General features: G+C 38.6%; 1 protein-coding gene across 1 annotated transcript in view; it reads right to left on the bottom strand.

The window, feature by feature from the left end:
• The window catches only part of UST (uronyl 2-sulfotransferase), a 402158-nt gene extending 390437 nt beyond the window's left edge, over positions 1 to 11721 (bottom strand). The window contains exon 1 of the mRNA XM_044671645.1: positions 11472 to 11721. Coding sequence (XP_044527580.1) covers positions 11472 to 11721 — 250 coding nt within the window. The remainder of the gene's footprint in view (positions 1 to 11471) is intronic.
• Between the last annotated feature and the right edge of the window lie 4022 nt (positions 11722 to 15743).

The following is a 15743-nucleotide window of genomic DNA, read 5'->3' as shown; positions in this document are numbered from 1 at the left end:
TCTCTCTTTCTCTCTCTCTCTCTCTCTCTCTCTCTCTCTCTCTCTCTCTCTCTCTCTCTCTCTCTCTCTCTCTTTCTGTCTTTGTCCCTTTTTGATTTTTAAAATCATAGCTTGCCAGTTCCCATTGATAGCACTAATTCAAATCAAAAATGCCTTTTGATCAAACAACATACAAATTGTATACCAAAATTTTTCCCTCCAATGCACAAATGGCTAGCATGTGTTGCTGTGTTACTAGTTGAACATGAATGAAAAGGCAAACTCCATGAATCTGGGTGGCCAGGGAATGTGTGTGTTAGGGGCAAATCACACTTCTGACTGTAGAGTTGGCAGTACACTCTAGTGATGTAATTGCACTGCTCTCTACTGGGTGTCATAGCACCACTAAGCTCCACTTCTGCCTCACTTCTATTCATTGGGCATTGTTTCTTTGTTCTATCCTATTGCCTCTGCTGGGTGTCTCTGCTAGTTCCATCTTCTCTTGGATGTTGGGTTTCAACTCTTAATATCCATCTCCTGTTCTCTCCTCCAATTCCCCGGTGTAGAAAGCCTCATTGCGGACTTATAAGAGCAAGCACATTTTTAAAGTAAATAGCCACCACTATGAGTCACCACACCTAGCTAGGAGAGCCAACAGAATTTCCCAGGCTAAGATTAAATCTTTTCTCTTTCTCTGCTTGGTGTTGTGCTGATTCAAGTTCTATGATCTCCGATAACTATCTCACTTAAATATAGAAAATTCCTGGTAACAATAGCGAAACCCTGAACATGACTTTCTGACCTCATTTCAGGGATTCTGCTACACACACACACACACACACACACACACACACACACACACAATGCTATGTGTAAGACTAGAGTGCTGAGAATGCGCTTGTTCTTGAGATCTTTTTTGATTGACAAAAAAAAAAAAAAGTAGGTACCAGAAAAAAGTCTGTCTGCCTTTTTTATGCATCTAGACATATACCCACTTTGGCTAGCTTCAAACTTTGATGATCGTATTTGGTCTTACATTTGATCTGTTGGTTGAAAACCCCTAATGAGAGCATTCATACACTTTAGGATTGAAAAACCAAACCAGTTATCGTATGGGTGATATCTTCTTCATAATGGGAAAATTAATGATCTATGTCTAGAAACAATATATTTGCATTTTACTTTACAGTTCCTTACAATAAATAGTAATAGCACAGAATTTGAGAATTGGATGGGATGTCAGTAGCCATCTAGTATATACCCAAAAGGAATCTTTACCATAGAAAATCTCATAGACTTCCAGTTGGGGAAAACTACCATCTCTTGATGTTGTCCATTTGGACAGTTCTATTTGTTAGGAACTTTTTCTGATATTAATTTGAAATTTTCTTCTTTATGGTTTCTACACACTGTTTCTGGTTTTGCCCTCTGGAGTCAAAGAGAATAAATCTAATCCTTCTTTGCACAGTAGCTTTCCAAATACTTAAAGACAGTTATCAAATCCCTTTGACTACCAAAGGTTAAATATTCTAAATTTTTAACCAATATATTTATGTAATTTAGATTCAGACACAATTTACCTTTTTAGGTTCCATCGAATAGACTGTTTCTATAGATTTAACTTTGTAGATCATATATCTCTTGGACTCAGAGCCATTTGCTTTCCTGGCTGCCTTCCTCTAGGCATTCTCTAGCTTGTGTTTGGAACTGACCATAGAATTCCAAGTGTGATCTGAACAGTGCAGACTCAGTAACATAATGAAAAGAGTGTGGGACTTGAGTCCAGAGGACTTGAATTTTGGGTTGTCAGTTCCTATTTATATAGCCATAAGCAAACAACAACTTCTTTACCTCAGTTTCCTCAATTGTAAAATGAGTAGCTTACATTAGATGACTTCAGAGATGTGTTCCATCACCAAATCTATTATCCAATGGCCTTCAAATGTAGCTTTTTCTTAATGTAGCTCTATATCACATTAGCCATTTTAGTTGCCACATCATAAGTGACATATTACTGAGCTTACAATCCACTTAAGATACCTTTTAAGTGACCTCTTTTTTTGATTCTTCTATTTTGTATTTGTGAAGTTGGTTTTTCTGAATGTAGTTGTAATTTTAAATATATCTGCACTGAATTTCATCCTTTTATATCTGGCCCAATGCTCTAGCAATGGGCTAGATTAAGCATTCATTAAAAATATTTCAAAAACTTATAATTACTTAAACTATAGCTAAAATTTTAGAGTACTTTAAGGCTTAGAAAATAGTTTCCATACATAATCTCTTTTAATGCCTACAACAACAATGGGAGATAGGTATTGTTATTATCCCCATTTTACAGAAGCATAAACTGATGCATGCAGAGGTTAAGCAAATTTTGCAGCTAATAATGTCTGAAACAGGATTCCAACTCTGGTCTTCCTGACTCTAAGTCCAGTACTCTATATATTAAACCACGTAGATAAATAAATTAAGGAATATTTAAAGTCATGATGTAAGATTAGTTTCTTAGAGCAAGTTTAAATACAGGTGAATTAAGACCTGATTTTAATGGTCATTTCATTCCTTTGATAAATATCCAGTCATTCTTTGCCTCCTTTGGAAACCTTAAGTGCTAGTCTCATTTTCCTAAGACACTTAAGGTGACATTTGAAATGTGATTTAATCTGACACAAATCACTGCCTGAGTGAGGCACTAGACAAGGTAAAGAAATAAACTGTTATTCTTCTCCTTCCTAAACTGGTTACTCCCAAGGTCAGAGTTAAGAGGAATGACAGGAAATAGGAAATGGGATACGAACAACTCGAGATTTATAATTAACTTTGGCATTACAAACTATAGGTATGGATATGGAAATTTAGGTCTAAAGTCCCCTAAAGTGGAGAACCTGTAACTTTGCACCAGGGCAAACATATTCACATAAACACGTGTAAGAATCACCTGGGATATGTTGTTGGCACTTGACATTGAGGATGTATTCAAGCAATGAAAGGGGGAAATCCTTGGTCTGGAATAAAGGAGAGAAGAGTAAGGCAAATCAAAGCTCTATAATTCTGGTATACCCTTGCTGGCTCTTTATGGAGATGTTCCTTATTCCTTTCTTCACACAGAACATGATTTTGCAGGATGACAAAAATTATGTTGGGAAAAAATTCATTCAAGTATTAATTGAGTATGTATCTTCTGTAATATTTGATGCTGTAGAAGAAAAATTATATCCTTGCCCTTGGAGTATTTACAGTGTAATAAGGATAATAAGATGTAGTCACAAATAGCTTTAATACAAGACAAAATGGGACATGGGAGATACAATGCCCTGCTGGAATTCAGAGAAATGACAAAAGATAATGATTTCAATCACTGGCATAAAGGAAAGAGTTGTAGGCATGGAAATAGATGGGGTCTCAGAAAATTAGAGTTGAAAGGGACCTTAAACATCATCTAATCCAAAATTCTATTTTCCCTGAAGGCAGCTAGGCAGTGCAGTAGATTGAGTGCTGGGCCTGGAGTCAAGACTTCTCCCTGAATTCAAATCTGATCTCTGTGTGATCCCAGTTAAGTCACTTAATCCTTTTTGCTTCAATTTCTTCATCTATAAAATGAGCTGGAGAAGGAAATCACAATGTAATCCAGTATCTCTGCCAAGAAAATCCCAAATGGGGTCACAAAGAGTCTGACAAAGTACCACCAGCACAACCATCAGCATCACCGCCACCACCACCACCACTACAACTTTTCTTGAAATGAAGCTTAGTTTCTTCCTGAAAAGAAAGTTACTTACCCACAGGCTCACACACTGTAAGTTAATGAACAAATACTCTGGTGTAGGACCCCAAATCAAGGAGTCTCTGCATTCCACTAAGCTGCCTCTTTAGAAAGAATAGAAAGGAAAGCACAAAGAGTGAGGTGATAACATAAAGAAAAAAGAGAAAGCTTAATTATACTTGGGAATCTATGGAGAATTACTTTAAATTCTATATTAGATCAAACTGTACTAAATATATGTGGCCATTTTGATGAATGTGATGTTACAAATTATTCATATGATCATAGATTTATATAGTTAGATGAGGACATTAAAGTAATCTGAGCACCCTCCCTCATTTTACAGATAAGAAAACTTTCAAACTGAGGGAACATCAGGCTACATATATATAATCAGCTGGCATTCTCCTGATCTTTTTTTCTACTTCCTGTGGAGCTTCTGCTTGCTGTCAGTGTGTGCACAAATACTCAGCCTACTGAAAACCAATTCATTTCAGAAACTATATTAATATATCCTCTTTGAATAACATGTCATTGTAATAGAAAGTAACATCACTTATTGTTCCAGTTCTTCTGAACATAATGTTGCAAAGGGAAATCTACAGAAACAGTCGATTTGATCAAAAACTTCAAATGAATCATGTATGAATTTTAATTTTATGAAATCCCTCAAGATCCATTTCTTTCTGTTCTCAACCACAGCCTTCATAAAGAGATTTACATGTTTTTTTCTACTGTGTTCATCAACTCCATTTGAGTCAGCAAATCTGAAGGCATAGTATTTGTATATCAACAATGTCTTGGAGGCAGATTGGTACATCTGAAAGAATATTGGTTCTAGTGTCAAAAGACCCGAGTTCGAATCCCAATTTTGATGCTTGCTGTCTATGTGACTTTGGGTAAATCATTTAACCTTAGTATCCTCATTTACAATGTGAGAGAGTTGGACTAGATGACTTCTAAGGCCACTTCCAGCAGTAAATCTATGATCCTATCAATGGGCCTTGAGAATTGGTTGCATCCAAACCCTACAGGCATAAATTCTTTAATTTGCAAGACTTCTATGAAATACATCTTTTTGTCGTCTCCCACTTAAAAGAAACACAAGTCATAGACTATCATGTCTAACCTGAATGCACAGATCCGACAATTTTTTTTAACATGAAATGTAAACTAAGATTCAAAGACAAAACATGGGCATTCTTTTGAAGAGGTCCCTCCCATCAATCAACTATTAATTTTAAATGTACATTGATGGCTTTCTACATAGGAGAGGAAAGAAAAGATAAAAGAGAGGCTGAGGGACCAGGAAGGATAAAAGAAACTCATCCATGATGGATATCTGACTTTGGGGAATTAGAGACATCAAGTGAACATATATGAAACAATTAGAGCAATATGAGATAGAATCTACATATATAGTAATCGTAAGTATTATGATTAAAATCATACCACTCCTATGGTATCTTTATTAATTTCTATAGTATTCTTACATCTATAATGGATATTTTAAGCACCAATATTAGCAAGATTTTGAGAGTCTAAATAAAATAAAATAAAAAGATTTTTAGAGTCTAATTATTCTCATTTTGGACATACTTAAGACTTACTGTATGTCTCTGACACACATGAGTTGAATTTCTATAATGAAAAATAGGCCTAGGTAAAATAAAACTGCTCATGGCCAATTCTGATGTATAATAAAGGACAAAAATTAAAAAGAAATTTAAGAGATTTCCCCTACTATAAACTCATTCATCATATCTCCCACTCCTCCACACCAGTGTTTCTTTTTCAATTATACATCATTGACATGAACACAGCTGGAGGGCAAGCTACTGTTGCTAATAATTCAGCTTCTCCGGGGGAAACAAAAGATACTGTCTCTTTTAGGGCACAAAAATATTGTTTCCATTTTATCGTCTCAGAAACAAACTACAGACTTTTAACTATAAATTAAATTTATTAACATAATTATATTAATTTATAAATATATTAATTGGAAGTGAAATGTACTAATATATTTTAAAGCCATCCTTACAAAGATAGCCTTGCACTCCAACCAACAAATATTACATTTTTCGGTCCAATGTTTTTCATGATTCAGTCTAGTATTTGTTTTCTTGTTGGAAGCCCCCTGCAGTTGTATTTCAGTCTCTGACCTCGCTTCAATACAATACCACTGTTGTTCAGGCATGTCCAACTCTTCGTGACCTCATCTGGAATTCTCTTGGCAAAAATACTGGAATGTTGGTTGTTTTCTTCTCCAACTCATTTTAAGGATGAGGAACAGAGGCAAACTGGGTTAAGTGACTTGCTCAGGGCCACACAGCTAGTAAGTGTCTGAGATCACATTTGAACTCATGTCTTCCTGACACCAGGTCCATTGCACTGTCTACCTGCCCTTTATTACCCAGATTATTCTTTTGCCTTCAAAGTACTCCATTTTTCCAGATTCTATATAAATAAAATTTTTAATAATCGTTTTCTGATATTTTGCAATCCATGTTTTCTCCCTCCTTCAATTCCTCCCATCTCCCCAAGGGGGCAGGAGTTATGATATAGGTTATATATATTGTGCTGTCATGCAATATGTATTCCCATGTTCATTATGTAACCAAAGCACTCCATTAAAAAATGTAGGTGTAGTGAAAAGAAAGCTGGAAGGATAAGCAGCTTGGGTACAAAGAGCCAGGCCTGGAGTCAGGAAGATTCATTTTTCTGAATTCAAATTTGGTCTCAGACACTTAGCAGCTCTATGACCATGGGCAAGTCACTTAACCCTGTTTGTCTGTTTCTCATCTGGAAAATGAGTTAGAGAAATAAATGGCAAACCACTCTGGCATCTTTGCCAAGACAATCTCAAATACAGTCATGAAGAGTGAGACATGACTGAACAACAAAAATATCAATGTGTCTATTTCCGACACCACCATATTTAAAACAGAAGAGTTTTCTTTTGATCACATAAAGAATTTATTTTCATAATTTTGGTTCTGCATGTCCTTTATTTCTTAGATTACTCTTTTACCTCCAAAGTACTCCAATGAAAATGGCTTGGGGATAGTGAGAAGAATACTGGTGAAATCAGCTGATTAGCATGTGGCCTTCAATAGATTATACCCACTCTCTAGATCTCTGTTTCCTTAGTTGTAAAATGGTGACCCAAATGTGCATGTGTTTGTGTATTAATAGATAATATTTAAGGTTACTCACAGTTCTAAAGTTCTATAAACTAAGAATCTATATTTGGAGGTATGGACACATTATTTTTCTAACAAAGGCTGAAGTCTGTGTTTGTGTGTTTTCCTTTAAATTAAATGAAATTTGGATACTCCAATCATGCCAATTTAATGATAGCATTTATGATGTGTTTTTTAAAAAATGTAACTAGTTTGACTGAACATTGTCACTGCCATAGTAATAATTAAGTCAGATTTTGATATGAACAGAAAGATGGTAATGTTGTAAGCTTAATGGTAAGTTTTCAGTTTTAAATAGTTCCCATTAAAAGGAAAATATGTAATTTCTGATGCATCAACTCCATTCAGTAAAACAAATTTAATTTACAGAAAAGGAAATTAGGCATCTAAAGCATGATGATAGTTAAGGCATGCCAAGCATCTAAAATCAGTAGTAAGCCATCTGGCTAACTATATTTATTTCAATATAATGAATTTTATACAAAGATTTTTATAGTTTTGTAGCTCAAACAACATGAAGCCACCAGCAAAAAGGCTGCAGCAAAATAACCTTCATTCTGGAAGAGACCTCATTTGTGGTTTCTTATTAATATATTTAAGTCCTTTCTACATGCTAAATTTATTATATACTTCATATATGTGCCTCCACTCTCCTTTTTGGAAAAGATTGTAAAAAAAAATTCTCTATATCTTCTCTTCAAGCTCTTTCCTAGCTTGGAATAGCTAATGCTGCCAGCATAAATTTCTTTAAGAAAAATATATTTTTAAAAAGACCTTTCCTGGATAACCACTGGCTGTGGAAAAGGGAACAGAACTTATTTATCCTTCTCACTTTATCCTTCTTCTCTCCCTAATAGTTTGTACCCAGTCTCCCTCTAGCTTTCTCTCCCTTCTACATTCCCTTGAGGGAGGGAAGTGGGGACAGAGCTGTAACTTCTGTTTTTCAATGCATCTCCTAACCTGTGGGGCATCTGCAATGAGGAGGAGCTGTAGTAGCTGTCTAGTCCTTTCCTTGAATCAAACATTCTCAAATCCCAAACCTGATATTTGAATTGATAATAAAAATAATGTACTTCTATTCAAAGAAAAGATACATACATTATCTCATTTAGTCTTTACGTGTGATCTTTATATATTCTAACATACATTCACATTATTATTCCATTTGTTTCTCAGAAGCCCTGGGAGGCAAATCATTACTATCCCCATTTTACAGATTAAAATAAACAAAACAAAATAAAAGGTCAGAAAAGTTAGGTGATTTACCCACAATCACAGATACAAATTTGAGCATAGTCTTTCAGCCATTTTATAAATAATTTCCCTCTTCTCTTTTCTTCTTTTTCCCCTGTTTTCCTGAATATGTATGAAATCTTTTTTAAAGGATGTTTCTTTTTATCTGATGACAAATTGTCAAAGAAAAAATATCAGGGGATTCAGAAGATTTTAGTAAATAGGGAAAGACATCTCAAAGATGACTAGAAGTAGCTGAGTGCAACATAGAATTGGAGTTCAACAAATATTCACAATTGGAAGCATTATTAAATGGCCAAGTTTGACTGTAAAGAAAAATTGAGAATATGCACCATCCCCTCTTCACTGAAGAGGCAAAAGACTCTGAGTTTAGAACATTTAATATAGTATCAGATATGGTCTGTATATTGGCTGGCTTTGCTGAACTGTTTTCTTGCTTTTTAAAATATTTGTTGCAAGGAAGTCTTGCTGGTTAAGGAAAAGGAAATCATATATTTTGAGCCAGAAAAATAAATAACATCAATAAAAACATGATTATAAGTAGTAGCAGCATTGGTAACAATCTTACTATTCTATTTTTTTTAATAAATACACTATCAGGTAAATGCTTGAAATCAAATGTCATTTCATGGAAAAAATTAAATTCCACTCCAGCTTACAATTGCGAAAGGCACCTGCCTGGAAATTATCCAACTGAGGAAACTGAGACAATGTTTGCCAACTCCAAATTTGGGGTTTATGGAACAACAAAAAAACAAACCAACCTCAGAATGAAATAATAGAATGGAGGAGTCATGGTTTAAGAGGTAAATCTGTAAACATTTTTGGCCTTATATTATTAAGAATATTTTTGGAGCTCTTGAAAACCACAAACCCGTATTTCCCTACAATCATTTTATTATGTGTGAAGTCATATTTACAATAATACCAAATAAATTTGATTCAGGATATATGGTTTATGATCCTTGACAGTATCAGCTTTTTTTTAAACAACCAATTCCTTCTAAGTTGGAAACTTAATTATGTTAGTAAATTATACCAATCAGCTTTTCAGGATTCCCAATACCTTAGGTGAATAATACTGCTGCCAATTCACTTTGCCTATCTTGTTGTTCCTATTAACAGTTTCACATTTAATTCCTTCAGTCACATATTTAAAGAGATTATTCTTATTATAAAATAAAAGTTGTCAACATTTCATACATTATATGTGAACTTAGCTTTATTTTCATGAGCTTTTTTTTGGTAGAAGGATCTCTGTAGCTATGATGGCTCAATTTTGAGTCAAAATAATGAAATTTGGGGCTTGAAAGTGTAGAAGTCATCTAGTCTAAATTATTCATTTAACAGATGAAGATACTGAGGCCCAGAAAAGTAAAATAACTTGCTCATATTATAAAAGTAGTTAATGATGGCAAAGCCAGAACTAGAATGAGTCTCTTGATCCTAAGTTCAGTGCTCTTGCTACACCCTGCATTCTCTCTTAAAATTTCCATCCTTATATATCTTTTCCCTAATCCTTGAGAGAATGATTTTTAATTTTCAACAGCACTTAATCATTTTAGAGGCTTTAGTTGTGATTGTTGACAAAGAGACTATGATTGTATAGGAGCGAACAGGAGTCCCTGTTTCCAAAACTTTTCAAAACTAGGGGTGTTATTTAAAACTAAGGATTAATTGAGATTTACCTCTAACCATGGGATTGCTCATCAAAAATGTATTATAGAATCCCAGTTGCACAACTGTCATTTAATCTGCCTTAAACGTCTTCAAGGCACCTTATTCTCATGATGTTCTTGCAGAAAAAATAGCAATTTTTTACAATATGAATTTCCATAAGCAAGACGCTCTATATTTCTTCACTGTCTTTTATAATGGGATATAGTGGTTAGTGAAAAGATGCACCTAATATCTTCTTGGTTATTTTGTTTCTCTTCCTCTCCTCCCAAACAGGACTCTGCTTACTATGAGTAGCTTTTACTCAGAATGAACATAAAGGGAAGTGTAAACAGGGAGTAGGGGGTAACCAAGGAAGTAAAGTCAGCTAAGAGATTTTTACTTATTTCAGGTCACATTTTGCTTGGGTTTTCCCTTTCTGTTCCCCCAGACCATCAGTCAAGGCACCAAATGTCTTGCTTTGCTCAGATTTATCAACCTCCTGCTAGAAGTCTCCCAGCTTTCTCCTCCCCTCAGCCCGACCTCTTCTGGCCACATACTTTGCGAGAGATTCACATTCCTCCCCTTACACAAGTACAGAGGAAGAATTGAACAGAACTAGAGCACCGAACTGTCCCCAAGAAACTGACAAGAGAAGGAAGGACTGGGTAGAGGCTTACGGTGTGAAGCTGAGCCTGTGAGAGGAAGCTGGGAGGGCGAAAACAGTATTAAAAAAAAAAAAACACAACTCTTTTTCTTTCCATTTTCATAAACCTTTCCCCTAAGGGACCAACTTGAAACAACCTAAAGATTCTGACTTGTGACATAGTGAAAATGATCCTGGACAGAACAAAGTCAGAGCTGAGATTTACTAGACAGATCCACTCTCTATTGACTCGGGGCTACGTCCTCCGGAGGCCCTAAAAATAATAAAAATGAAATAAAATAAAAATGCACCCTCAGACGTTGCCAATTTCAGCCTGTCAAATTAGCTGATGGGAAGTAGAAGGGTGTCCAGACCTTACAAGAGCAAGACCCAGCGGCGGTAAATTGTAACCACAACTGAACTAGGACTGGAATCCAACATGTAAACTGCATTCACACAGCTCGGCTTTGGGGGTGAAGTGGGGAATGAGGCTGAAATGCGGAGAACGCGCAAACTAGACAGCAGAGAGTAGGCTAAACACACACACACACACACACACACACACACACACACACACACACGCAGACTCTAGACCCAAACAATATGAAGGCGGAATCCACTCTCCTCCCTCCCTCTGCACAACCTGGCCACGAACACACTGCCTATGCTACAGTTTGTGGGTGGGGAAGGGTTCGCTGTTCATGACTCCCTCCAGCCTACCGGGAACAGACAACCCAAAACACAGCCACCCTTCTCTCCCTCAGTGCTGACAACAGCAAAGGAGGAAGTTCCACAGTCGGTTGCTATGGCATACTGATGCTCTTTGGATTTCACACCTGGAGAACTTTTGGGGGAGGGGTGTATGAGTTCAGAGAAAGGGTAAATGATCCTAGTTGCACCCCAGTCTAGACCATTCCTTTCCCTGTCTAACTTTCTTACCCCAGCTTCCCCCTAGCCTCTTCCTTACCCAAGTACTGCCGCAGGTCGAGCAGGAAGCGAGGGGGTCCCCCGTTGAGCTGATAGAAGAGGGAGCCCAGGCAGAAGACCAAAAGGGTGGCCATGCAGAAGCCGTAATCCCGGAGGGAGAAGCGCAGGAAAGGCAGCAGGGAGCCGGGGCGTTTCCAGCTGCCCGGCCCCGCAGGGGCTCCCCCCAGGGGGGCCACATGGGTCCAGGGGTCGGTGCTGCTGTGATGGTGCTGCTGCTGCTTTTTCTTCATCTCCTGCTCCACCGCCTCAAACTGCCTGCCCCTGCCAGGAAAGGGTCACCCATCCACCTGAAAAGAGGAGAGCTTCGGCGGGGAGGTTGCACATGGGGAAAGACAGCACAAGGCGCACAGGGAGGAAAGCGCGGAGGGAGAGAGGGAGGCCAGGGAAGCTAAGGGCACCGCTGAAGTTTGCTGGTGCTGCTCAGGAGACTTTCCTCTCCATCGCTGCTGCTGCTGCCGCCGCCGCCGCCGCCGCCGCCGCCTTCCCTGCCAAGAGTGTCCCTGCACACTCAGGCTCCGGGGCGCTGCTGCCTTCCTTCCGAGGCTCCAAGGCTCCGTCCTGGGCTCGGAGTTTCAGACCCGCTTCTCTGGCCCCGGCGCTCGGCTTCCAGGCCAGCTCGCTCCCCGTCCCAGCTCTAGCCCCCAGGGCTTGCCTCTAGCGCCAGCGCCAGCGGGTGCCCCCCAGCTTTGTGTCGAGTTCAACGTGTTTTGTCCCCGTTCGGGCTTCTCTGAAAAACGGCTGGGAAGAACAGGAGGCGGACACCAACTCCCTTGCTCCACCTCCTTGACAGGGGTTTTCCTTCTCCTTCTCCTCCTCCTCCTCCTCTTCCACCTCCCCTCGACTCCCTTCTCGCCCTCTCTCCTTTCAGCTTGTGTCTCAGGGCTTCGTTTCGGTGTCACATTACTGCCGCGGAGTAGGGGTGGGGAGCGTCATTTTTCGGCAACTAGGAAGAAAGTTTCTCTGGTTTGGTTTTTGTTTTTGTTGTTGTTGTTGTTGTTAGTCCCCCACTTCCCCCCACCACCTCTTTCTTTCCCCCCTTTTCTTCACTCAGATCTTGGTTACTGCGCCACCAGCGACCTCTTGGGGGCTCTGCTGACTTCCCTCTCATAAACTGTCTTAGGGAGTAAGGGCTGCAGCTTCAAAGGGGAAAAAAGGATGTTTCTCAAACCCAAGAAATTCATTCTCTTGCCTATTGCCTGCAAGTTGTCTAAAACGGTTGAAGAAAAGAGCCCAAAGTCGAAAGGAAACTTCGTTACGGAATGGAGAGAAGAAAAATAGTCAAAGATTCTAGACATCCTGTAGGGGATAGAGGTCAGGAGGGCTGGATAGAAATTCCATGAAGGAGGATGAAGGAGAAAAAGAAAGGAATTGAAGTAGAGAATTTTCTGTTCTTAATTTCCTAGTACACTTCCTACGCCTCACCCCCTACCCCTTCTCAGTCTTCATCTACCTCATCTGCCATACAAGGACAAATGGGTAAAGGAAGTAGGCAGATGCAATGCATTCCCAGCCATGAAAATATGCACCCCTGTTTCTCCATCTCCTCCTTTCTTCCTTCTTAAAAAAATTCTTACCTTCAGCCTTAATATCAATACTCAGTATTGGTTCCAGGGCAGAAAAACTAATTATTGGTTCCAGAGCAGAAGAGGACTTGGCAAGAGGTTAAGTGATTTGCCTAAGGTCACACAACTAGGAAATATCCAAGGCCAGGTTTGAAGCCTGGATCTCCCATCTCGAGGCCTACCTTTCTATCCACTGAGTCACCTAGCTGCCACTCTTCCTTTCTTCCTATGAGAAGAGAAAGACAATAGTAAGGAAAACAAAGAGAAGTGCTACACCAGAAAGTCCATTAAAGACAGACCATTTACCAAAGAGTTGTTTTCCTTCAAGGTGAAAGAGAAATGCTTTTGATGATGAAGAGAAAAGAAAAATGCTGCAAATCTAGACATGATACTAAGAGGAAGTAACTCATGTAGAGACCATTTTCAGAGCATCACTAGTTCAAGTGAGCCCTTCTGGTTCATAATTCAGAATTTGAGAAACTAGCTACATGGTTGTAAATAGATAAGTACTTCTTTAGCTCACACAATGTACAAATAGGAACTTCAGCTTTCAGCCTTCTTCCAATCAGTTTTCCAATCTTTGTTTATTCTAGCAGAGTTATAGCTAATGATTTCATATATATACCCTGGGGAGGTAGCATGTTTGGTAGAAAAAACAATTGACTAGGAGTCAGGAGTAGTAACCAGGGAGCAGCACCAGTTCAGAAAGTTACAGCCATGATTTATGGGGCCATAGGGGAATAGGTCAACACACTATTCAGGAAAAATGAATTATGCCACTTTTTGCATGTAATGATCAATGAAAATATGTTATAACAGAATTGCATCCACAACACATATCTTCATTGTTCTTTTGAGTCACTTGAACCTGATTCTTTAAATATTGTTGTGTTCCAATCATTGGACATTTATGTCAGGAAGACAGATTGTTGTGTTAAAGGGAAACTTGGAATCAGTAAAAAAAACATTCTGAAACTTCCCAAATGCAATTCACATTGTTCTCTTCCTGATATTTTACTCCTAGCTCAATTCACTCTCCATTTGCAGTGCCTATCCTATATTTCTTTATTGTGTTCTAATTTGATGGTCTAGTCATTCAAATACATCTGAAAACCTCAACCAAAGGAAATGTTCTTGTAATGCCCCCTCAAATTTCCTTTGTCCAACTCACATAGCCACTGGTCAGTTGGGTCTCCAGAGGGATGATTCTTACTATTCTCAAGATTCTAATGGTCACCTATTAGTGGCTATCTCCCCAATTGCTAGCTTATGAATCCCTCACCAGTATGTCTCCCCTCAGCAATCAGCTGATAAATTCAGTTCTGTAGCAAGGCCTTTTAATCAAATGGCATAGTAAGAAGTCATTAGAAATCATTTCTGTCAGCACCAGGGGCGTACTTTCCCACATAGATAGCCAAATTCCAGAAGCATGTCAGTGTGGGCAGAATTCCAAAGTACAACAATTGTAAGATATACATGTAAGGAACCCATATTTTCAAAACAACTTTTTTTTAAAACCCTTACCTTCTGTCTTGGAGTCAATACTGTGTGTTGGCTCCAAGGCAGAAGAACGGTAAGGGTAGGCAATGGGGGTTAAGTGACTTGCCGAGGGTCACACAGCTAGGAAGTGTCTGAGGCCAGATTTGAACCTAGGACCTCCCTAGGTCTAGGTCTAGCTCTCAATCCACTGAGCTACCCAGCTGCCCCCCCAAGACAACTTTTAATTCCCGAGTTTTTGGACTTCTCTATGTTCTATCTCTCTAAAAGGTCCTGAAAAGAGTTTGCTATAAGTCCCTCTGCTTATTCAGTTAAACTAGCTTCATAGGGCATAGTGACTGCTGAACTAGTAGTTCATCTGAACTTGTTCCTCTTATGGTATGATGTCTCTACCGAATGGGCCAATCTGTTGCTGAATTAGACTGGCCAAATCACCCAGTGGCTGTATTGGCTCCTGACTAAACTCCAAGACTCCTAGTTTGGGCTGTGTAGGCGGCCTGGATGAACAAGGCAGATGACTTGGCTCTCTGCTGATAAATTGATCTGCTGATCAAACCACTGGCTGAACTACTGGGTACTGTACTCTCTGCAGCTGGAATATTATGGTACTCTTTTTAAGTTAAGATGCTCCAAAACTTCTTTAGCCTGGGAAATGGCCTTTGCCACAGGATCAGCTGGTGTTCTTTCCTTTCACTTCCTCAAAGTCTGAGCCCTCCTGTTGTTTGTCACCTCTAGCAAGAGACTAAAAGAAAGCTGCCTTTCCTTTTGAAAGGGAATCTCATGGTAGATGAGAGGCTAGGGACTAACTTTGTGAATTTAATTTATGCCCTGGAGACAAGTCCCTTGTCTTATTGTTCTCTTCATAGGCAATAAAGGTATTCAAGACACCCAGTTTTCCTTGGATGGAGAATGTCTATTTTTTCATTACCTTTCAAATGTTTCTGTCTTTTAGCCAAAGTAAGCCTGTGACTTTTGCAGAAGTCTCCCGGGAACATCTCCCTTCTATTCATTCATTTCTTTTCTTCCTAAAGGGATTATTGGGCCAACTTCTTTTGAATATCATGGATAATAACACTAATATGAATAACAACATCCATTTACATAGAATATTATGGTTTTCAAATAACTATATGTGTATGTATATACACTATATATATAACTATATGTATATGTATATACATGTCTCTATATGT

Source organism: Gracilinanus agilis, chromosome 4 (assembly GCF_016433145.1).
Source record: "Gracilinanus agilis isolate LMUSP501 chromosome 4, AgileGrace, whole genome shotgun sequence".
NCBI lineage: Eukaryota > Metazoa > Chordata > Mammalia > Didelphimorphia > Didelphidae > Gracilinanus > Gracilinanus agilis.
The sequence above is the reverse complement of the archived record's forward strand: the minus strand, read 5'-3'. Positions and strand labels throughout refer to the sequence as shown.